This window comes from Salminus brasiliensis, chromosome 17 (assembly GCF_030463535.1).
Source record: "Salminus brasiliensis chromosome 17, fSalBra1.hap2, whole genome shotgun sequence".
Lineage (NCBI taxonomy): Eukaryota > Metazoa > Chordata > Actinopteri > Characiformes > Bryconidae > Salminus > Salminus brasiliensis.
In genome coordinates, this window is record NC_132894.1 from 34,271,707 (window position 1) to 34,296,280 (window position 24,574).

At 40.8% G+C, this 24,574-nt stretch overlaps 2 protein-coding genes across 3 annotated transcripts; one reads left to right on the forward strand and one right to left on the reverse strand.

Annotated features, from left to right (window-relative positions):
* Positions 1–761: 761 nt before the first annotated feature.
* Positions 762–14,728, reverse strand: asb7 (ankyrin repeat and SOCS box containing 7). 2 transcript variants are annotated; one of them, XM_072660924.1, is made up of 5 exons: positions 14,329–14,728; positions 13,576–13,671; positions 12,497–12,749; positions 6,632–7,237; positions 762–4,101 (listed from the first exon to the last, which is right to left on the reverse strand). In XM_072660924.1, exons 3-5 carry the CDS (start codon positions 12,705–12,707, stop codon positions 3,962–3,964), a joined length of 957 nt encoding a protein of 318 aa, XP_072517025.1. In that variant the 5' UTR covers positions 12,708–12,749; positions 13,576–13,671; positions 14,329–14,728; the 3' UTR covers positions 762–3,961. The 2 variants fall into 2 exon arrangements, with proteins under 2 accessions (XP_072517025.1, XP_072517023.1); XM_072660922.1 differs by having other exon boundaries at positions 14,168–14,728.
* Positions 14,729–16,553: 1,825 nt separating this feature from the next.
* lins1 (lines homolog 1) lies at positions 16,554–23,938 on the forward strand. Its single transcript, XM_072660917.1, has 6 exons — positions 16,554–17,789; positions 17,887–17,976; positions 19,624–19,765; positions 20,343–20,927; positions 22,203–22,389; positions 23,086–23,938. The coding sequence occupies exons 1-6, from the start codon at positions 17,484–17,486 to the stop codon at positions 23,762–23,764; spliced, it is 1,989 nt and encodes a 662-aa protein (XP_072517018.1). The 5' UTR covers positions 16,554–17,483; the 3' UTR covers positions 23,765–23,938.
* The last annotated feature ends 636 nt before the right edge of the window (positions 23,939–24,574 follow it).

Sequence of the window (24,574 nt, forward strand, 5' to 3'; positions counted from 1 at the left end):
GAGGAGGAGGGGGGGGGGGCTTTCTAAAGGTGTGCCAGGACTTTGAGGAGGGCTACCTGTGCCTGTGTGAAAGAGAGAAGGACAGTAGAGCAGTGAGCTTATGTGAAATCCAAGAGCCTGGGGAAGCAGCAACAGGTCATCACTGTAGAATCTGTAGGCCGAAGGTGTTGGTTAAGCTGAAAGGAGCGGACTGGGTCAGATAGGCTATTAAGGCTGTGTGTGTGTGTGTGTGTGTGTGTGTGTGTGTGTGTGTGTATTAACGTACATTAACATTAACTGTAGCTGCTGGGTTTGAGGCGGTATTTCCACCCTCACACACACACACACTCTGCCCCAGGCCTACAACTTAGACCCTCCTCCAGCCATCACATCCTAACTAAAATATGGACCCCCACCCCCACACCCCCCCAAAAAAAAAATCTAAATGCTGAACTGGTTCTTATTACACAAGTAACAACCTCTACAATAGACCCCCATTAAAAGGAGACGCTGGTTTTAATGTTATGGCTGATTGGTAATAAATAAATAAATAAATAAATAAATAAAAGTATGTTTGCCTCCATCCAAAGAAAATGGGATCGGTCAGTCCCAGGACAAACACTCACTGACCTCACTGGTCAGGGTGTGGGGAAAACCCTAGCATGGGTTTTCCCCACACCCTGACCAGTGAGGTTAGTCAGCCCTGGCCTAAACGCCACCACGACTGACCATAATCAGAGAAGAAGAACGGTCACCTGACCATCGATCGGAAGCATCAGCGATTTACCAGCTTCAGCTGACTGAGCAGATTTTATTAGAAAGTCGTCAAACATAAAGCAGGACATCATGGCGGTCATTTATTCACACGTGTGTACATTGTTCAGCGAGGCAAACAGCAGTTCCTGTACATTCAGTAGTTGTGGCCAACGGTGCGGAAGACTTGAGATTAAGAGGATCAGAATCCAGCTTGAGCATTTTCTGAAAACAAACAAACAAACAAACAAAAACAAAAACACACACATTCTGGAACTCAGCCAAGAAATAAAACACATTTTGGTAAGAATGTGTAAGTTCATGTGTGTACGTCCAGTCACTCACTCACTCACACACACACACTTTCTCCCAAACACACACTCTGTAAACAGAACTGCTGTAGGATTCAAAAAAAGAGCCCAACCTCACTGTTATATTTATATTTATATATATATTAAAAAAAAAAAGCCCTGAATGCACGCTCGGATATACGATTCCAGAAAGAGAGACTCTTCGGATTGTTTTCATGCTGTGCCGCAATGCTGAAGCCTCAGCGCCAGCAGTGGCAGTGAAAGGCAGCTAGTGTTATGTGGTGTTGTGGGTTTAACCGGTCGGAGGAAATTCACTTTCGGAGGGCAGAGCTGAGCGGGGGGGTGGGAGAGTGGATGTGACTCAACATTCAACAAATTAAGTGGTCGTTAATATCAGCAGTCCATCCATCCGTGAGAAATCCATAGTGAGAAAAAGGCCTCCTGCTTTGAGCGCTCTGCGTCCAGCTGTGAACCTAAAGAAGAGGAAAAGCTACAGAAGGTGCGCTTACTGCAGACTAAAAACTAAAACTAACCAACTTTGTTGGGAATTATAATTTAATAATAATAATTAATAATAAAAACAAACAAAAGAAGTGACAAAATAATATCAAATAAAAAAGTGCACATTTGAGCAGATACTACTAAACCTCCCGAACACGTGAAGGCACAACTTAATGCTGTGGGCCTGATTCTGTCAGCAAAACTCCCAAAACTCCCAAGAAACACCAAGAAACCTCGAAATCTAAACCTAAGAGCAGGGAAGAAAGACTGATTCCAACTGGTTTTGGATTCTTCATCTGGCTCCAATGAGACATAAAAAAACCAAACACACACAACAAAAAGAAATAAACAGAAAGCCGCAAGACCATCCAACAAAGACCTAAACACTTTGATGATACAAGAGTTCATAGCTTAAATAATTCTAGAAAAATATTTGCTGTACATATGACACAATTATATACATAGTGTAGTCCTTGTTGGGTTGATGTACGTCTGTGTGTTTATACAGGCTAACTTCTAATGATCAGCTCTTCTTACGGGTTCCTTTCCAACGTTCTGCAAACAACACTAGCACCGATACAGCGTTACTCGCCATACCATCTGGGAACAGTGAGAAATGGCAAGTCATGAGAACTCTTGATTCAACAGCAAAATGCAAATGAGATTTAGGGGATAAAAAATAAAAATAAACAAACAAACACATACATTAGGACTGCATAATATCCATAATAATATATATATTAAAATAGTAGATATCAAACTATGAAACATCATGCATCAACCTTTTTGCAGAATATGCAATTTTCTCATATTCCAATCAAATAAATAGATCAAATTTACTAGAAGAAGATTATATCTAACCAATATTGTTTATTTTACTCCTATTTGGGATACAGAATGCATTTTTAATATCATGTCATGGTGGATCATTGACTTCTTGTGAAAATCCCTGTTTTTTTATATCAATGTAAACTACAGATATATATATATATATATAATATTTATTTATTTAATATTGTGCAGCCCTAATATATGAAAAATAAAATTACATCACTGTCCAGCAAAAACCTTGATCTCCATTTTCGTCACTTTTCACTGTTTGAACCCAGCTGCTGTTTTTTGCATTGTATCAGAATTTCACATCCTGTAAAACTGTCAGACAAAATTGAAGATACAAGGTTTTTACTTACAAGGCTCATATCCAGTCTTATGCAAAGGTTTGGAAACCCCTGTTCATATTTTGCTGATTTTGTCCATTTTTGTAAATAAGTAAATAAAAGCTCTACAGGAAACATTGAATAATGTTGAATACTTAGACGCATAATTTCTATTTATTTACTGAGTGGAAAAAAATAAACGTTTTTAATGTGCCAATATTTTTGCATTGTGTTTCTGTAGAGGATATGAACTTATTTTTCTTAGAAATTTAAAGCAAATGTACAGGGGCGTCTAAACTTGTGACTAAACAAAAGATATATATCTCATTGGTGTCCTGTGAAAACCTGGTATCTCCATTGGTGAGGTTTTATGTCTTTGACATAAGACATAACGGAGTTGTTCTTTACATTGCGTGAAAATTTCATTATGAATGGACCAATAGAAACGCTCCAACATTACTTAGTTAATCTTAATCTTAATTACTTAATCTTTTTTTTTTACTTTCACATTTCACATGGACTTTCTTTCTTCTGGAGATACATGTTTTTTTTTTTTGTCTGACAGCGATGACATATGCGTGTGTGTGTGTTTTTTCTCCCCTTTCAAACGTTCTGTAATCAATTTGAAATTACTTCCGAAAATGCATCACTTGGTAAAACTGCAGCTGAACACTGTTCCTAGGTCTGACTACACGTTTTTAAATGGACAACAATAAAAGCAATAATTTAATGCAGCACCACCTTATTTCTCGAGTAAAATGTCCAGTACAGTGCAGTATCGGCTCGTACTGGTGCACGTTCAAACCCTTCTGAAGCTCCTTCCAAACTTTCTAAACCCTAATTTCTGAGTAAACTTATTCTAAATTGTCCCTTTAAGAGGAAAAAAAAGAGCAACCTGTCACCAGCTTTTAATAAGAAAACACTTCAAAAAGGATCGAAAAACCAAAATTCATCCAGAATCAATGATTTTAGCTTTTTTTTTTTTCCTTCTTACCTTTCAAGGATCAGCTATTAAAATAGGTTGGAGGTCAATATCCAGATCCATGACAAGGATTAGGAATTACTTATCAACTTGGCTAAATTTCCAATTCGTCACAAGCCATTTTTCATTACGGAAACACATGCCTACATGTTTGTAGAAAACAATCTGCAGCCAGAGGTCGAGAATAGAAAGGAAACCGAGTCTGAGAGTTTGCATAGTCTTTTCTAGAGAGACGAAGACAGTTCCTCCGCTTCTGCCCAGAGGTTTGAAGGCCTCTGTCAGACATTGTCAAACTTGTGTTTTAAGTAGTCCTTCATGACCTTGGCAATGGGCAAGTCCTCCAGAAACTTTAAGCTTTGAAGTCCTATGCACTGACGGATCTTTATCCGGCACAAGTCCTGCAAAGTCCTGGGCTGTCCTGAAGATAGAAAAAGAGAGAAAAAGAAAGACTATTTAGAGAGTTAAATATTTAAGCTGTATTAAACACACTAGAACATTTTAATATAATAAATAAAATAAATAAATTAATCATTTCAGATAATTACTTTGCAATCATTTGGATAAAAGAAATGTGTGTATTATCTGGGAGTTGTTCTTTATATTGTGTGGACATTTCTTGATGAATAGACCAATAGAAATGCTCTAAAATTACTTGGAATAAAATAATTTTACATTGACTTCAATCAAAACTTAAGTTTTTTTTTTCCCCTCTTCTTCTATAAAGTTACAGGATTTTTTTGGAATTTTTGGAGATACAAGGTGTTAGCGTGACAGCAACTATATGTTTACTGTAAATTAGATTCATCTAAAAATATAAGGAAAAAAAAAAAAAGAAAAAGAAAAAGTGAAGACGTTTGCGATATCAAGGTATGGTAAAGAGATGCCTCTTTTAGCCTCGTCATGCCCAAAAAGCTTCCAGGCTTCCAGGCCACTGGCTTGGTGCCCTCCTTTATCTGCCGTCTTAAAAACGTTAAAGACGTTCGGAAACGAGTTCCAGGAATCCGCCGAGCGCAGTTTTATCAGTTCTATGGCCGAGCTCGTCCTGCCCCCGCACAATGTGGCACAGGCACAAACGAAGCCAGCTGGGAAAACCACTACAAAGGCTTAGCTGGGGCCATCTGCAGACCCTGTCTACTGTCATCCCCTGTGTCGTATACAGCTGGGGAGGGAAAAAAAAATCTTGTGTCAGTCATGATCTTTGAGACTTTACATCTCAAAAAAAAAAGAAAAAAAAAAGTGCCGAAATGCTTTTTATAATCGATAACTGGACTGAAACGTGATCGCGCCGCTGGTCCGGGCTGAATAGGGGGAAACCGAGTCTGCAGTGCGTGTGGGGCTGAGGCAGGCGGCTTTGATATGGTGATATCAAAGTTGAACCGGAGCGCAGGAATGTGGCCATTGTTGTCTACTAGATCATTAGTGCTTCAGGTAACAGGGCTCGCTTTTCTCAGACGCTGGATTGTTCGTGGAGGGAACGAAGCTGATCGTAGCTGTGCGCTCGGGAGGTGACGGCGAGGGCTAGGGCTAGGGCTGTGCCTCTGCTCAGCTTACACGGCTAAAGAACTGCTACTGCACCACCACTGCTGCTGCTGCTGCTTCCACTGGTAGACTAACGCAGCTCGGCTGCTGTGTGCGAGGGCTTTTGTTAGACGTATGATTAAATATTAGATAATACGATAGAGCTGTAATCATTACTATATATATATATAAAAAAAGAAGAGATATCTACCAGATGTTTAGATTTGAGATCTTTTTGAAATTCTTAGCCTCTGAAGACAAGAAGTAATTAATGATCAATCAGTTATATAAATTTTCATGTTATTAGACTAATCGACTAGTCGAACCATGATTGCACAAATACACAATTATTTATATTGCATTTCGATTAATCGAATTAATAATTGTATATAATTGATTAATCGCAAAGTATTCGATTAATCGACAGTTAAAACACGATTCTTTCTGCAGTTTCCTGATATGCGAGACTAGGCTGCAACTAATGAGTTTACCTACAATTGATTAATCACATGATTATTCGATTACTCAACTAGTTGGCCCACAATATACATGCAACTACGTACATCAACTCAACTGTTTTATTCGATTAATCGACTAGCCCCAATATTAAATGAGCCACAATATTAAAATGTACATAAATTAATATATATATATATATTATTTAATCATGTATATAATCGATTTATTGTGTTTTTTTAATGATTAACTGTGTAGATTTTAATCGACTAAACAGATTATTGAATTAATCACACACTAGTTCTAGCAAAATTCTTCCTACTGTTTTTTTTTTTTTGAGAGACTAGGCTGCAAATGAGGAGTATACCTACAATCGATTAATCGGCCAGCTAGACCACAATATACACAACAACGTATACTGTATAATCAGTTACATTATTTTTTGACTAACTGTTTTTATTGCATATGTAATCAATTAATCATGCTATTATATTTGATTACTCAACTAGTTAAAGCACAAACTTTGTTCACATATAGATCCGAATAACCGTGTTAATATTTGATCAGTCGACTAATTGAAGCAAGATGTATAATAGCTTATGTAATGGATCAATTGCAAATGAATTGGTCAATCGACTAGTTGAAGCCCGATTCTGCAGATTCCTGGTATGTGCGACTATATGCGGCTGTATCTACCGAGAATACCAATAATCGATTAATCGACCAGTTGGACCACAATATTTAATTGCACATGCCATCAGTCATGTTATTGTTCGATTAATGACTAGCTGAAGTGCAATAATTAATTGCGTATAGAATCGATTAATCATGCAATTATTCGATTAATTGACTAGTTGAATCGTGACTCCTCTTGCAGTTTCCTCTCAGATTGCCCCGTCACAACTCCGCCTCTTACCAAATACCTGATGTCATCACTGACAAACCAGAAAAAAAAAAAGCCCAAGTCAACCTACGTGTCACTTCCTGCAGAAAGTCCAAGCAGGGTCGGCTGATGCCGGACATGCTGACCGACACGGCCACGGGCGTCTGGCCCTCGTAGTTGCGGGTGTTCGTGTCAGCACCGTACGTGTAGAGCATCTGAGCACACAGCACATCGTCCCGCAGAGCCGAGAGGTGCAGCGGCGTCTGGCCGTCCTCCAGCCGGCCCAGGTTGGTGTCGGCTCCCCGCTGCAGGAACATGCGGCAGTACGAGTGGTTGCCTTTGATGACGGCGTAGCGCAGCAGGAAGCCGTTCTGGATGTCGATGTTGGCGTTGTGGTCCAGCAGGATGCGCACGCAGCTGGAGCGCTCGCGGATGATGGCCAGCTGCAGCGGAGTGGTGCCCTTGTCACTCAGAGGGTCCACCTCGGCCTTGAACTCCAGGAGCAGGCGCACAAACGAGTCGCGGCCGTAGTGGGCGGCCACGTGCAGCGGAGTCCAGCCGTCGTTGCTCTTGGCGTTGATGATGTCTCCGCGATGCTCGGACTCCAGCATGAGACGAGCGATGCGGGCGCGGCCGTGCATGGCGGCGTAGTGCAGCGCCGTGAAGCCACCGATGAAGTCCTTTACCGTGGGGTCAGCTGCGTCAAACACAGAGATAGAAAGTTTGCACTTTTTACTTGATTAGTGTTACGTATCTTTTAAAATGTTGATACTGATTCCAAGAGTTTCAATTATTTATTAAATCTATTATCTATATTTCTAACCTACTGAAACCAGAAGCAAGAGCAAGGAGCTCTAAGTAAGTAGGCCTGTCATAATAACTAAATATTACCACTGATAAATTGCCATTAAAAATTATTAATCAATGGAAAACTGAATATTAATGTTTTTATAAGCATTTTACATCACTGATTTAATAATATAACAGCATAATAATGAAATTACACCATTTTAAAGATCAAATAGCTTTTGAGAAGAATATTCAGACACTGGAATATAAAAAAGTTTAAATATCATAAAAAAAGAAAGAAAACCACAGTATTTAATTGTGTATGTAATCAAATGCAATTAATCATGCTATTAACTGATAATTTGGCTAAATGAAGCACAATATTTATTTACATATAGATCCAAATAATAGTGTTATTAATATTTGATCAATCGATTAATTGAAATAAAATGATAATTGTGTATATAATTAACTAATCACAAATTCTTGTCCATATATCATTCGATAGGTTGTTAGAATAATCGTCTACCGAGGTCAGAAATCTTCAAATCTGGACCTTGAATGCTGTGGTTTCCAGTCCTGGGAAATTAATTGACCATGCAGCGTCACACCTTTCAATGATCAGGACCAAGTCAAGGACTGGAAACTGGATTCAAAGTCCAGATTTGAAGAATTTCAAAACTTTTTTTCACAAATTCTTTCATAAAAGTGCTGAATTTGGATACCAAGGTCCAGAACTTTATTAAAAAAAAAATTATAAAAATAAATAAATAAAAATTAAAATAATTAACCCCCCCCCCGACCAACTCAATAGGCTTTTCCTATGCGATAGATAGAGAGAACAGCATAAAGTGTAGTACTGTGGTATGGAGGTTAGCCCAGCCAACTTGCTCATATGTGGAATTTCAGGTGGGCATGGTCTCTGACTGGATCGTTACAGCCCACCCTAACCTCACATGGATCTTGCCTAAGCCCCCATGTACAATGTGCTACCTAGATGACGGTCACAATGAGTGGTTGGTGTGACGCAACAGATAACACCACTACCGGCCAGTGAGCTACCACACCATGTGGGAGACAGGGGTTCGATACCTGGTCTGGGTGACTGTGCTGCGCTACACCAATAAGAGTCCTTGGGCAAGACTCCTAACACTGCATTGGCCCACCTCTGTAATACGAGTAACCTTGTAAGTCGCTCTGGATAAGAGCATCAGCTAAATGCTGTAAATGTAAAATCCGATTGAGTTCTTTAGGGCTGGTTCCTCCCAGTAACTGGACCTAAATCCAACAGAACATCGTAGGGATGTGGTAGAACAGGTCATAGCTACAGCATACTGAAGACCAAGATGATCTAGAAGCCCTCAAATTAATAACATGCTATTATTTAGCTAGCCTACACCATTTAGATCACCCTCATCATCTAATGCAGATTGGCTGCTTACTGGCTTTCTGAGGGACTCGGTGGTCCTAAAGCAAGCAGAAGGTGCTTCTGAAAGATCTGCACAAACTGCATTATGCAATCATGTGGACATGGACCAGAACCTTGTGAAATCCAGGCCACAGAGAATTAAGGTTTTTTTGAGAGCAAAGGAGGCCTGACCTAGTATCACTACAGTGTTCCTAATAAAACGCAGAGGAGTTGCAGACCGCAAACCAGGTTTCAGTCAGGTGCAGACCGAGAGACACTGCGTATTTCAAGCAGAAAAGACTGAACGGCCATTAAATCAGAGCACTGCTGGACTCTGGCCGTGGGCAGTAGGCATTTTTGAGATGGTACAGGAGAGAAGGCTGGATTGCAGTACTGACAAAAGAGGTGCTCAGCTGCAGGAGGTTCACTGCACCACATGTAACCTAGATAACAGCGCCATCTAGCGTCTTACTTCGATTCCTGCACCCTAGTCTAACTTCACAAGCTTTTCAAGGTTCTTCACACACAAAAATATGGTTCGCCATGGAATCAAAGGTGAATGATGTAGAGCACTGCTCAAAAAACCCTTCGCAGCACCTTTGCTTTTAAGAGTGGTTAAATAACAGCCTGCAGCTGAAGGTCATGGTCAGGTCAAGGCGGCTGTAATCATACCGTAAAGGACTTTTCTGACCGGACGTTTGGAACAACACCCCATATAGAGGTCAGTTATAAAAGCATAACATTAAGGTGCAAAATAGCAACGGTTACCAGATACACAGCCTTGGCTTATACACTACATGGACAAAAGTATTGGGACATCTGCTCAATTTTGCGTGTCTTCTGAAATCAAGGGTATTAAAAAGAGATTATTCTGCTTTTGTTGGAGTGAATGTCTCTACTGTCCAGAGAAGAAGAGCTTGTACTAGATTTTGGAGGCGGAGCATTGCTGTGAGGACTTGATTGCATTCAGTCACAACAGCGTTAACGAGGTCAGGATGTTGGGCCATCTCATCCTAAAAGTATTGAATATAGCACCATCCATCATTCCAGAGAACACAGCTCTTCCACTGCTCCACAGCTCAATGCTGGAGGCCTTCATACCGTTCTACCCCATGACGGGGCATTAGGCGGCATGGTGCCAATAGGTTCATGTTTATCTGCACCTGAGAGTCCTATTCTATTGGCAGTACTTCTTCTCTACAAGGATTTGATACGCTGTGCGTGTGTGTGTGTACATTTGCACTTCTGTGTCAGCAATGGATGCAACTTAAAGTAGCTGAATGAATTCATTAGAAGGGGTGTCCACAAACATTTGGAAACGTAGTGTGTCCTCAATTTTTGAGGTTCAGAATAATATTTAAGTTGCTGTCATCAAAATCTCCAAAACATGAGCTTTACATGAGGAGGAAAAATCCTTCTTAACAAAAATATTATAACAAAATATTATTTTCATTTATAAAAAATTAAAATATTATATATTTTGGGGCATGATATTTTGGGGAATGTAACTGCCAGATTCACGTTGGAGAAAAATCAGAAAAAATTAAATAAAATAAAAAGAAAATACCAAATCAATAAGAAGCATTAGGACATTGCAATATATAGGTATTATTTCTGTGATGATTAAATAGTGATACTCAAACATATTTATACAGGAACTTTCACCAGAAGTCAATGACTCAACATGTCATCATACTGATAATGAATGATAATGAATAGTGCATCCAAGACTGGAGTAAAATAAATAAATAATATTGGACAGGTATAATCTGCCTCTGGTAGATCTGTCAATTTTCTTGTTGTTTAAGCAGCAAAAAGGTAAAAAAAAAAAATGTATGGGACACTGCACAAGATGTTGCACGTCCTGCGATGTGCACAATGCCATAGCGATGCTGAGACAATATATGGTGCAGCCCTGATAATAACGTGCAGCAAAAGCCATTAATGTTTCACCCACAACACGACAGCAGCATCTTCCTCCTTCATCCAGGACTTGAAGGTAACCTGAAACAGGCCTGAACCAAGGCAACTGCAGAAAGCCCTTTCTGTGCTCAGACATGTCTGTTTCTGATGTGTGCCAGCTGTTCAAAGCTCAGAGTTCAGTTTTCTTTTTGTGGCTCAGATTTGCTTCCATGCTTCATAATTTTGTGTTTGTGGTTTCATGATATAATTTGCATCTTTTCACATCTGTTTTTTTGTGCCTCTGTGACACAAAGCCTGCATGCTTTCATTCACTTGCTTGCTGAGGTTTATACACACACACACACACACACACACACACACACACACACAGTACTGTGCAAAGGTCTCAGTTCCCTGGAAAAAAAAAGTGGCACTATATAAATAAACACTAATAATAACACTGCTACAGAAAGTGGTGGAGGTTCTCCATCACTGTGTTCATCATTAGAACATCTCCAAAGTTCTCCTCATGGAGTCTAGTATTATTTAGAGTTCTCCTCAGATCAACACCTGGTTTGGTGGTAAATCAGGGCTTAATAATGGTTAAATCAGGTGAGCTGCTGCTGCTGCTGCTGATGGAGTTGATTGAACACAGCCTCCACGCTGTGCTGGCTGGACTGGGGGGCGTCCAGGAGAAACCTGGAAGAACCGAGCTCTGTTCTTCAGACTAGCTCACCGACAAGATCTCACTGCTTTCTCTCTTCAGAATGAGAAGCTCTTGTTTCTCCTTTTTACTGGATTTATGTTCATCTGCTTTATCTGTTCTGATGGGATCTGGAGCTTCTACAGCAAAAAAACTCTCTTATTGCTGAGAGACATGAGTCAGAATAACAGGACAAAGGGCACAAAACGTCCGCAGAGAACTGTACGAATGGTCCTAGCATGAGAACGAATGCAAGCAGGTGGTAGTCGGTGAACATCCTGCAAAGTGCTCACAGGAACAGTTTCAGTCATGCTGGAGCCTCTCTCTCACAGACCAACTGCCAGACTTTCACCATCCGTGAGAGTCACTCTTTCTGCTGAAGCCACCTGCAGAGATGAGTGACTCTGCAAACCGGCTGAACCGAGCAGCTTCTATTTTGGATGCAGCAGAAACCAAATGTTTGGTTGCTGAGATTTGTTCTCCTCCTCTTACCAATGCTTGACTTGAAAAAGGGTCACATACAGTCCTGCTGCTACACAATAAAGCTGAAAATTAACTAACTAGTGTTTCACCTACAATTCATTAATTAACTAATTAATTTACTATAAAAACAAATAAAAAAAAACAATTATACTTTCAGTTGCTTCCTCTCATATTGCAACACAATCACTCCAAGGTGGGCAATATGCTAAAATCATTTATGAATATTTACATACTGAATTTTATGATATACAATATTTAATGCACCAGGATTTTAATACAGCCCCATGCTTTAAACAGTGATGCCTATTCCCCATTAGCTGCAGCACATCCAACTTACCAGGATTAATAACCCTCCTTTACGAAAACTCAGTCCAGAATGTCTCATTATAGAAACTGCTACTAAAAATAAAGTGATATTACAGAACTGATTAATCAGCAGCTCATCTGATCTAACCTGTGGGGCTGGATTATTATTTATACACACACAAAGATCAGATCAGTATCGGCTGAAACTCTGCATTAATAGACTTTAATCAGGGGGCAGAATAACTTGATCGGGACATCCCCAATTACAGGAATATTTACGGCAGAACAGTCGCCTCTAAGCACGACCTTTCTGCCCTCACTAAACAACAACAACAACAACAACAACAACAACAAAAGCCTCATACCTCCATGCTCGAGAAAGACACGGACGCAGCGCTCCTTGCCCTTAGCGGCGGAGAAGTGGAGCAGGGTCCAGCCGTTGGCATCTCTGATCTTGGGCGAATAGCCCTGCTCCAGCATCTTGCGCACAGTGTAGACATCGCCAGCCGCCACCGCCGCCTGGATCTGCAGCTCCTCCTGTAGCTCCGGGTTCCTTCTGCAGTGATGGTTCAGCATCCTGTCACATCTCGCAGTAATGGATTCAGCAGTCTTGTGTGCCTGCTCTCAGAGAGACAACAAGGAAGGGTTGAGGAGGTATTTCATGCAGGATTAACCCTTTCAACCCTTACTATGAAAGTTTGTGATTTCTATGAACGTGGTTGAAAAGTTAGGCGCTGGCATAAGCTGCCATTATCAGACTGATCTATTATACTGTTTACATCCCAATAAAGAGAGAGAGGCATGATTAAGGATGCCGCTCACTCAAGATGATCATATTCAGGTCTAAGTCATGTCCAAATATTTGTGGACACCCTTTCCAAACGAATATATATTAAATCTACTTGCACAGCTCGTCTAGTCCCTGTTCTGCCAATAGAATAGGACTCTCTAGAGCACATAACCATCATGAACCCATAGGTACCATGCTGCCTAATGCTTCAGGCGTGGGCTGGAGGGGTATATAAAGCCCCCCAGCATTGAGCAAGTGTGGAGCAGTGGAAGAACTGTGATGAATGAATGAGCAGGTGTCCCAAAACTTGTATGGTGGTCTACACCTACAGTGTACATGGTGGTTGGTGTGGCGCGCAACAGATAACACCACTACCTGCCTACCACTGAGCTACCACACCATGTGGGAGGCTACCTGCCACACCATGTGGGAGGCTGGGGTTCGATTCCCCAGCCTCGATTCTGGGTGATTGTGCTTGGGCCAGACTCCTAACACTACACTGACCCTCAACCTCTGTAATACAGGTAACCTTGTAAGTCTTGGAAGTAAATTACATAAATGCAATGCAAATGTACATGGATACATGGATCATAAATCAAAACGTACATTCAGGTGATTTTCCCAACAAATCCCCGATCGGGACCTTACCCTTACCCTTGCTTAAAGTCCAGCAGTCCTCGAAGCCTCTTTGTACTTCGTGGCCATTCTTAAGGCCAGCATCAAACGTAGGAGCTGGAGAGAAGGAGAAACCTATGGAGAACCACCAAGACACCAATAACACAATCAATCAATCAATCAATCAATACAAGAAATCACACAGATCAATTCTACAGACAATCCTAAAGGTGAAAGGAGGTAAAACAGCTGTATTATTATTAATAATATTATTATTATTACACAGTATTTAGAAAGGCTGTTAGGCTGATGCTGTATGTACTAAGGTAGACTGTCAGAAAGCCACAGCAGCTCAGCTCAGCTCAGCCCAGCTCAGCTCAGCTCAGCCCAGCCCAGCCCAGCTCAGCCCAGCCCAGCCCAGCCCAGCCCAGCTCAGCCCAGCTCAGCCCAGCCCAGCCCAGCTCAGCTCTGTGTTATTGTTGTCATTCGACCTGCCTGCTCCTGTTAGCTCGCTGGCTCGGCTAACTCAGCTAGCCTATACAGGAGAGCTGTAAACCGGGCTAAACTGTTATAACCTAGACATTACAGCAAGCTTATTAACCTATAAAAGATGTGCTGCTTCTCTACTAACCCTTTATAATACACACATGACCGCAGGAATGCTGTAGAAGCCGCTGCCTGCCTGAACGGGACCAGACTCGCTCCGGCAGGAGCGAACAATGAGCGGTTAGCTTGCTGGCTAGCTGGCTAGCCTGCGTTAGCCTGAGACGCTGGGAAACCCTGGCGACCTACCTCCACTTGCCCTGATCGCTTTCGTCCAGACTAGCTAGCTAGCTCCCTTCACCTGAAGCGCGAACTGTCCGACAGAGACTCACACGCGCTCGCAGGCACCAAGCACCACCTGGCTAGCTAATGCTAATGCTAATGCTAAAGCTAAAGGCTGTAGCTAGCGCCCAGCAGCAGTGCGGGAGGTTAGCCTAGGTTTAGCCTAGCCTAGCTAACAGCTGCTGCCCACTGTCCCCGCGGCTGCGGTTCTCGGTTCACGTTGCAGAAACTCCCCCAACTCAGGCGTGAGGCTTCACTTCAGTGTGCCGGGCAGGTTGTGGCCGCCGCGGCTTAGAAAGAAGGGCCGGGGAGACATGAAACGCAGCTAACAGGCTAAGAGGAGCTAGCCGTCCGCTTCGAGACTTCGGCTGTGGCGCCCTCGACCAATCAGAGCGCAGGAGAGACGAATTTGAGCTGTCAAATCAGCGGCGCGCTCTAATCAGCGCACTTGCGCCCTAACTAGGGCACTTAGCTAGCTGGAGGGAGTCGCTAAGGGAATGTTGTCAGCCAGAACATTAGGACCAGGACAGGGTTTCTATCTAGAGTGTAGATCTAAACGTGTTTTATATAGAAGCAAAATATTCACTGACTGAAGCAGAACCCTTGGTACTAGATACAATCAAGGTGTCTATCCATTTCCACTATATATATATATATAAGGTAAAGGTGCACGTATTTGTCACTGTATAGTGCACAGCGAAATGTGTCCTCCGCATTTAACCCATCTGGTAGTGAACACACACTCACACACACACACACACACACACACACACACATGTGTTAGGGGCAGTGAGTACACACACACACACACACCCAGAGCGGTGGGCAGCCAACTCCAGGTCCCGGGGAGCAGAGAGGGTAAAGGGCCTTGCTCAAGGGCCCAACAGTGGCAGCTTGCCGAGCCCGGGAATCGAACCCACAACCCTGTTATCGATATCCCGGCGCTCTAACCGCTGAGCCACCACTGCCCATATATACCAAGAAGAACAATAACACAATCAATCAATCAATACAAGAAGCACAGAAATCACGCAGATCAATTCTACAGCCAATCCTAAAGGTGATATATATATATATATATTAAATATATACATTCAAGTGGTTATTTAAGTTGCCATTCGTTGTTCTTTTAAATAAACCCGTTTTGCTTGAGTGTTTATAAAACTGTTCAATTCCAACTACGACTACAGCAGAACCCTTGATGCTATATGTAGAACCATTAAAAAAGGTTCTATTAAGAACTATATACAACACGACTTTTCAGTCGTCCAGGTAAAGAGCCACTGATGCATTGAAATGATGATTACAGGTGAGATACATTTGAATGTTATTGCTAGAACCTTTGGTACCATATAGAACCACTTTGAAAGGTTCTTTAAAGAACCATCTCCAACCCTGTTTAGACGTGGGAAACTTGGATTTTAGTTGATATTAAAGATTAAAACGCAACAGTTCAAAGTGCTACAAATTATATAATATTAATAATAATTATTATTATTGTTATTATTATTATTATTATCATCATCATTCAGTTACTACTGTGAATTAATACAAATTGACCAAGTAATATCTTAAATAAATCTCTAAAAAATGTAAAGAAATAAATATATTTCATTCCATTTCCACTGGCACTGGTGTTAATATTCCTATTATTGTTAGTGTTTCACAGCTGACATAAGTGATTATTATTATAACTATAACTACAAGATTTATTTTGTATTTAATAAGTAATAATTACAAAGCTTATTAGCTAAGCTATATATATATATATTATTCTAATATTATAAATAAATAATTATAGAATGGAATAGAAATGCCTCACTGATTCCTTTAATTTATATTACTATAAATAACTATTCATAACAAAAATAAACAAACAAACAATATGGTCCTTTATTAGCTAACGCTCTAAGAATTCTTAGAAAGTTAAAATTTGATTTCAAAAATAAAATAAAAGTCTAATATGATTCATTATATTTGTGTAGCATCATTTGATCATTTTCATCTGAAGAGGGTGTTCATGTGGTGCCTCCTGTTGTCCTGACAAACCCAGCACCGCTTCAAAGCAGTAGTGCACTCAGTAGTGAGCGAGTGTATAGGGCGCGAGTGCACCGATTGGAGAAGACCCACCGTTCTGCTGCCGTAAATAAATGGTTGTTTTTTGCGACTGTTTTCACCACCCGGAGACTCGGCGTGAGTTTCAGAGCAGAGCTGAGAAGCAGAGCAAACACACTCGGTTCGGTTCGGTTCGGTTCGGATTCGGATTCAAATCGACACCGAATCACATAACGAGTCACTGAAGTGAACCAGTTACGGCAACGACTCCTGCGCGCTCTCGTCTGCAGTTCAGCTGATTTTATAGACTCTGCTCTGGTGTGTGTGTGTGTGTGTGTGTGTGTGTGTGTGTGTGTGTGTGTGTGTGTGTGTGTTGGATAGAGATAGTAGAGATGATGGACTGGTTGACACCGTTGGTCGAATTCGTTTATTATTCATAATTATTCACAAGACGTCAACCTTGCAGGATTTGTTGGTCTTTTGGACCAGTGGTCTTCAGCCCACCTCCTGGAGAACTACCTTTCAGCAGGTCTGAACTTCAGCCTGTGTCTAACACACCACATTCAGCCAATCAAGGACGTCTGGAAGCCGTAATTTTGGGATCAGGTGGGTTAGGATTAAGGATTAGGGATTAGGGTTGGATCCAAAGACCCTCTCCAGGACCAGGGTTGGAGACCAGGGTTGGAGGTCATGGTTGGGCACCACTAAGACGAATACAACCCCAACCCAAGTCTGGTACTTCTCAATAAGCCAGTCAAGGACGTCTGAAGGCTGTGATTTTGGGATCAGGTGGGTTAGGATTAAGGATTAGGGATTAGGGTTGGATCCAAAGACCCTCTCCAGGACCAGGGTTGGAGACCAGAGTTGGAGACCAGGGTTGGGCACCACTAAGACGAATACAACCTTAACCCAAGTCTGGTACTTCTCAATAAAACAATCGAGGACGTCTGGGGGCTGTAGACGGTTGGATCAGGACAGTCTGATCCAAAGATTAGGGTTGGATCCAGGGAAGAACATCAGGCATCAGTTAGTCCGGCCCGTAGACTAAGCCTGCCGATGAGGTGAACATGGGTGATCCCGGTTCAGATTTGCAGGCAGTGTTCCAGGTTTTCCAGGCTGGAGACGTTCCTGGAATGTCTAGTGAGGAGCTGGCGGGTAGAATTTCGGTAACCTTGGCGCGTTCGGTACAGCGCTTAACCCCGCCTGCACTCAGCACTGGTAGTCCAGACGTAGACTCGGCCTGCTTGTGTCTGACCCTCATTGGGAAGATGATTGCTGGACTGGCGTCAGACAGCTTGCAGCAGGATGCCAAAGCTCTCTACGAAGACGCCTTGAGGAAGCTCTTCGGCCCGGCAGAACTGATGTCAGAACTTGTGAGTGAGTCTCCAGCGGGTTCTTCCTCAGCTGGAACGGACCGGCAGGTGTTTGAGTCATGACTATCTGATGTCTTCTGTTTGGGCTTTGTTGCAGAGACGTCTCCTAACCTGCAGGGACAGGTTATTGTCCCATTTGACTGCAAAGTGTGTGTCGTCGTTTGTCATCTACGATGTCTGTCGCTGTGTAAGTACTCTGTTAGTGTGATTTCAGGCCTGGCCGAGGCTTCAGCCAATCAGTGATTTCCACTGAAAGCTTAGAAGGTTGTTTTTTTTACAGGGCCTTCTTCTGTAATGTTGTTATTTTGGAGATTTGGAGGTTTTTGTTGGACAATGAAAAAAAAAGATGATTTATTTTTTATGTATTAAGGACTACTATGAAATTAAGAGATAAGATAAGATAGTCCTTTATTAGTCCCACAGTGGGGAAATTATCAGTGTCACAGCAGAAAGGGATAGATAAATAATTTACACTATATACACAATATAAATAAGAATTAAAAAAGCAATAACAATATTATTTACAGATTATTGCAAATGACTCACATAGTATTTAATAAGAATTATAGTATATAATAAGATTTATATAATAAGACTTATTATATTATATATTAATCTTATAAAATGTATATTACACAAGTTTATTATCTAAGTAACATCAAAGTAACTAATAGAAATCTTCATATTATTATTATTATTATTATTATTACATAGCCACTTCTTTGAATTAATAGAACTTCATTTAGTAATATCTTCCTAAAATCTTCCTAAATATGTTTATCTATCTATTTATATGGATATTCATGTTACTGTCACTATATCACAGCTGATACGAGTCAGTATTATTGACTAGAAGATTTATTTAATAAGTGAGAAGTCAGAAGTATTTGGCTTAATATATAGTTGATAATATATATAATATAATATATTAATAATGCCAAATAAATAACATGAATATTATAGAATGGAATAGAAGTACTTTATTGATCACAAAGAAAACAGCAGAATTATGGCAGTATTAGTAGTATACTGATAATGGCATAATTCTGCTGTTTTCTTTGTGATCAATAAAGTACTTCTATATATTTATAAAATATATAATAAATATATATTTATATATTATATATTTATATAAATATTAAATAAATAAATAATATATTTATTTATTATATATATGTATAAATATATCAAAATGTATATAACACAAATGATATATAAGTGATATATAATTATATATATCATAAAATGTATATAACAGAAGTCTATTACATAGGTAACATCAAAGTAACCAATAAAAGAATTCAGATAATTATAATATTCCCACCAATTCAGCATAGTTCAAATGTAAAGTTAAATGTAAATGTAGAGTAGAGTTCAGAGGGTTTGTGTGAAATTGTAGTTTATTTTTAGGGAACTTACCAGCTCTGATGTCTTTACAGTGGTGGTGAATGAAACCAAGTGTTGCCACGACGACAACACAAATATAGGCATTTTATTTACTATCCAAACCCACCAGTGAAGCTGGTGATGCTGGCAAGGCAGTGTCTCGGGCATCAGGCAGTGTATTCACGGCCAGTAGGTGTAATAAGTGAGGGAGCTTTTAGGGGTTCAGACGTCTGGTTCAAATTCACCTCCGCTGTGAACTCAGGAGGTTCCTCATTAAAGATGAGCATTATGATCATTTTTAGCATTTAGCCAGTCATAGGAGTCCAGTCAAGGTCTTAACACCAGTGACCGCTCCAAGCTCTCCCATTAAATCAGTAGGGACGGACATGGATGCTGAGCTCATTGATGAGGCATAAGTGATGTACTGGTGAGTTCCTCTTCATTGCAGGGTGACGTGGACCCCGTTTGGGCGGCCGCCTGTGCTGAAGCGTTCCAGGCGCCGGCTCCTGGCTGCACGCTGGACACATGTCTGTGGTCACTAACAGAAGTGATCAAAGGAGTGCTGAGAGGAGATTGTGCCAACAAACGAGGTATGAAGTGTTCTCATAGGAACCCAGTCAGGTTCCCGGTGTCCCGAAAGCATTGAGTGGTAGAGAGAGAGAGAGCGTCCAGTGTGAAGCTCGCTCGACCCCTTTAAGAATCGGCTTTGTGCTAAAATGCTTTCAGGAAGCCCAGCCCTGAATGACTCAGGGGTTCTCTTTTCTTTCGATAATGATGGACAAAAGTATTTGGACACCTCTTTCATCTTAGATCAAGGGCATTTACAAAAGAGTTGATCCTGCTTTTGTTGGAGTGACTGTCTCTACTGTCCAGGGAAGAAGGCTTTCTGCTAGATTTTGGAGGTCAGGATGTTGGATGCTGGATGATGATCACCACTTCACCTCATCCACAAACCACCAACTCACCCCAAAAGTATTGGATGGGGCACTATCCATCATTCCAAAGAACACAGCTGCACTGCTCCACAGCTCAGACCCTAAAAATCTAGTATAAGGCCTTCTTGAAGACGAGTAGAGACTGTTACTGCAGTGAAGGAAAACAATCCACCTATTATTACCCTTGATTTTTAAAAGCAAGGTGTCCACAAACTTTTTTTTTTCTCCACAGAGATTTTGAGGAAACTTCTCGTTGGGTTTGAAGCAGATCTGACTTCCCTGTATTCAAAGATGCTCCTTCAAGACAAACTTGAACCGTGGCAGACAGCAGAGTCACTCACTGACCTCAGTGTCACCGTATCTACATTCATGGACCTCCTTGAAGCTCTCAGTGCTTCCAGGCTGAGATACGGTGTCTGCTCCTCTGTTCAGAGACTGATGTTCCTTCACACCTCAGCTCTACTCAGTCTGACGGACTCCAGCTTGGAGTACTTTGTGAAGAAGCGGATGTTGCTGCTGATGAAGAGGACAGTGGTCCAGAGGCCAGGAGAAGACTGGGCTTTAGGTGAACGCCATGCTGCACTGCAGGGTGATGAGTTTTTGACTGGGGACATGCGTGCGCTGGCTGATGCCGTCCTGCAGGCGGTGGGGAACGGTTGGCTCAGGCGGGTGTGGGTCAAACCCCAGCCGAGTTTCTTCGGTGGGAACAGGGAGAGGTTCCCGGACGATGAGGGGAAAGATGCGGTGATGCTGAGGGCCGTGAGCCTCATTCTGATCCGGAGTCTGCAGGTCAGAACTCAACATGCCCACACTGAAGGTAATCTCATTCTGTTGGTATTGCTTCTGTTTGGAGGTTGGAGATTTCGCATGTCACAGTGTTGTGGTGGATGGACCAATAGAAAAGCTCCAAAATTACTTTTTTAAATGAATTATAATAAAATCTTTGTACATTGACTTCTCCTGTAAAGTTAACATTTTTGGAGATACAAGTTTTTTTGTGTTGGCACCACTGACCACTGCAGTAGGAAGCGTTGATTACCTTCATCTACAGTGGCTCCTGTCAAGGGGTGGATCTATTAGGAGGCAAGTGAACATTTAGAGACACCAATCTGTGACGTTCTAGACGACTGGGTCAGAACATCTCCAAAACATGCAGTGGTCAGAACCTACCAGAAGTGCTGCAATGCAGGGCCATGGATGCCCGAGGCTCACAGTGAAGACACTGATGACAGGACTTAAAGGATCTGCTGCTAGCTTCGAGCGGTCAGATCTGTTGTGGTGGCACAAGGGGGACCTACTCAGTATTATGTATATTTAATGTAATTGCTGATCAGTATAAATTCCATTTTTTGACCCCCCCCCCCACCCCCCAAAAATGTACAAATTAATTAATAACATATTAATATCAATTCATTAATATACACACATTCATACATATTAATGTACATTTTAATAAATATATATATATATATATAGTTATTTATATTGTTATTTAATACAGTGTATGTATTGCATATACGCATCCTGCTGATCAGTATAAATTAAATTTTTTGACCCCCCCCCCAAAAATTTGAAATTAATTAATAACATATAAAATATTAACTAATTAATTAATATACATACATTTATATACATTAATATACAGTATATATATTTATTTAGTTATTTATATAGTTATTTAACAGTTGTATATACACATTGTCATATTTGTATAAATCATATACTCATAGTATATTTAATAAATACCTGATATCTGATACTGCAAGACTATATATATATATATTTGTGTGTGTCTGTGTGTATATATGTATATACATGTAAAGGTTTAACAGTTGACACATAGTATATTTAATAAATACCTAGATAATCCTTTATTACCTGATATCTGACATTGCGAGACTTTACTGAAAGCTTAGAAAAAGCAGTTTGCTTTTGTTGACAGAGTCAGAACGTAGAGTATTATTCTTTTTATTTTTTAAATATATTTATTTTTTATTAAGACTTTCAGCGTATTTGCAGTGTCTTATTTACACCAGGAGATGGCAGCCCTGTAACGTCCCATAACAAGTTCTCCTCTGTCCTGTTTCTTCAGGAGCTGAGCATGTTGTTGATGTCCAGCAGTATCTTCAGGAGCTTCTGGCCTTCCTGCAGGAGCGCGTGGCTCCATTTAAGGGAGAAACTCACAACTGCTCCTGGATCTTAACGGTGTTCAGTGAACAAGATGATGATATAATGGAATCAGCGAAGACCTTGACCACCTTGTATTTATATCAGAGAGGGTACGTAGTTCGTTTCTCATCTGATTGATCAATATCTGATCGTATAAAAACCTAGAACACACTGTGTGCACACTGTATTTGGTGATGGCTAATGATAATTTAGAGAAAGCACCAGACTGATCAGTTTCGGTGTCGTATTAGAGTGTATTTACTGAATTGCTGTTATTAGTAATGTTATGAGAATATATTTATAGTGTTTAATGATGGTGTTTTTTATTTAGTCACAAAATCTTGAAGGGAAATGTAAAATAAATAAATAAATAAATAAATAAATAAATAAATAAATAAATAAATCTAAATGAATATACAAGTAAAATGAATTAAATGCAGTGCAGTTCCAGATAATAAATACCCAAAGATCGCTGGTTCGAATCCTGCCTGCCATCAGCAGCCGGAGCCTGAGAGAGCACAATTGCTCTTTCAGGGGTGGGTAGATGGCTCTCCCTCTCCACACATCTCTCCGGTGGGATGCTGGACGGCTGGGCGGAGGGCTAGCCGATGCATCAGAATTGGGGACCTGGTGATTTCCTTCCTGCCTCGGTTGCCCCAGTGGCATTGAATAGGTGGCAGTTCGAAAAGTGGCGCATGTTTTTTTTAAATAAATTAAATATATTTTTTATTATTTATTAAAAAACTTTAAATAAATAACTAACTAAATAAAAGTGAACTGTTAATGCTTTTTTTTTATCTCCTCAGCTTGAGTTCCTCAGCCCTTCAGGCGTGTAGCTGGGGCTGTAACCCACACTGTCACTTTATCCTGCTGCTCCGGAGCCTCTCCTTCGACCACACTGTCCTCCTAGACTTCCTCATATCTGCCGAAACCTGTTTCTTGGAGTATTGCGTTCTCTACCTGAAGCTTTTACGGGACAACTGGCAGGACTTTTGTGACTCTTGCTGTCGTATCGAAGACACAGAGAGGACCTCTGAGAGCTCGAGGAGAGTGACCAGCATTCACCCTCAGCCACTGGCTTCTGAAGCTTCTCTTGAAGCAACACCAAGAACGTCATCTCAAGCTCAGACCGCCCAGGAGTCTAGAACCTCTCAGAGAGACTCCGCCGCCTGTTCTCGTCCACGATTGGTGGATTATGGGAGCTCAGAGGAGTCTGAAGAGGAGGAAAAAGGGAGTGTATTGAATCTCCAGACAGTGGGGGGCACTGAAGAACTTGAGGCAGATAGCGAGAGCAGGAGAGAAGGGGTGGATTTGGTGGAGAGAGCAGGAGCAGGCTCTGCTGACTCTCTGGTTGGTAAGGTTAGGTCGTGCCTCACTGAGTTAAAGGCAGTTCTCACCAAACTTCACAGCCGAGGCCTTTTCCCGTACAATCCTACCTCCCTTCTTAAGCTGCTGATGGCTGTAGAGGCTAAAGCCGGTCTGTGAAACCTCACAGAAAGACGTCTGAACTGCTGTTAAACTGAAGAATTACTGTAAAAAGATTTTCTAAGGACTTGAATTTTTAAGATTACTCTGATTGAAGACCTCATTTTTATACGCATTGATAAAAGCAATTGATAAAAAATATTTTTGCTTGTCTAATAAACACACAGATGCAGATTTTTGCAGTTTCCATGTATTTAATTTAATTTAATTTAATTTAATTTAGCCTTTAAGCCTGATATACACTAATGTTTATTGACACCCCTTCTAATGAATGCATTCTTCCACTTGCACCCATTGTTGACACAGATGTGCAAATGCACACACAAAGCTTGTCTAGCCCCTTTCAGAAAAGTATTGCCAAAAGAATAAGACTCTCTGGAGCAGATAAACAGGAACCTGTTTGAAGCCAGTCCAGTATTTCTGGGATGAGTTGGGGATGATGAGGTGAGGTGGTGCATGTAGTGTATGTATAGTGTAAGTTAATGGGTATATCGTTGAATGAAAAACATGTATCTCCAAAATGGTGACTTTACAGGAGAAGGTAAAAAAAAGTCCTTAACTTTGAATGGAAGTTTAGGAAGGATTATTCCAAGTAATTTAGAGCATTTCTATTGGTCCATTCATCCAGAGTTATTTACACAGTGTACAGAAGCAGCTACAGGGTTCACCCCTGTGAGGAAACTTTAAAATGGACAAGAATGGATATACATGTTTTTCTTTATATATTCTGTTTATTCTATATATTCCTTAACTTTAAATGGATGTTTAGGAAATTTAGGAGAGTTTAGGAAATATTTTATTTTAATGTTA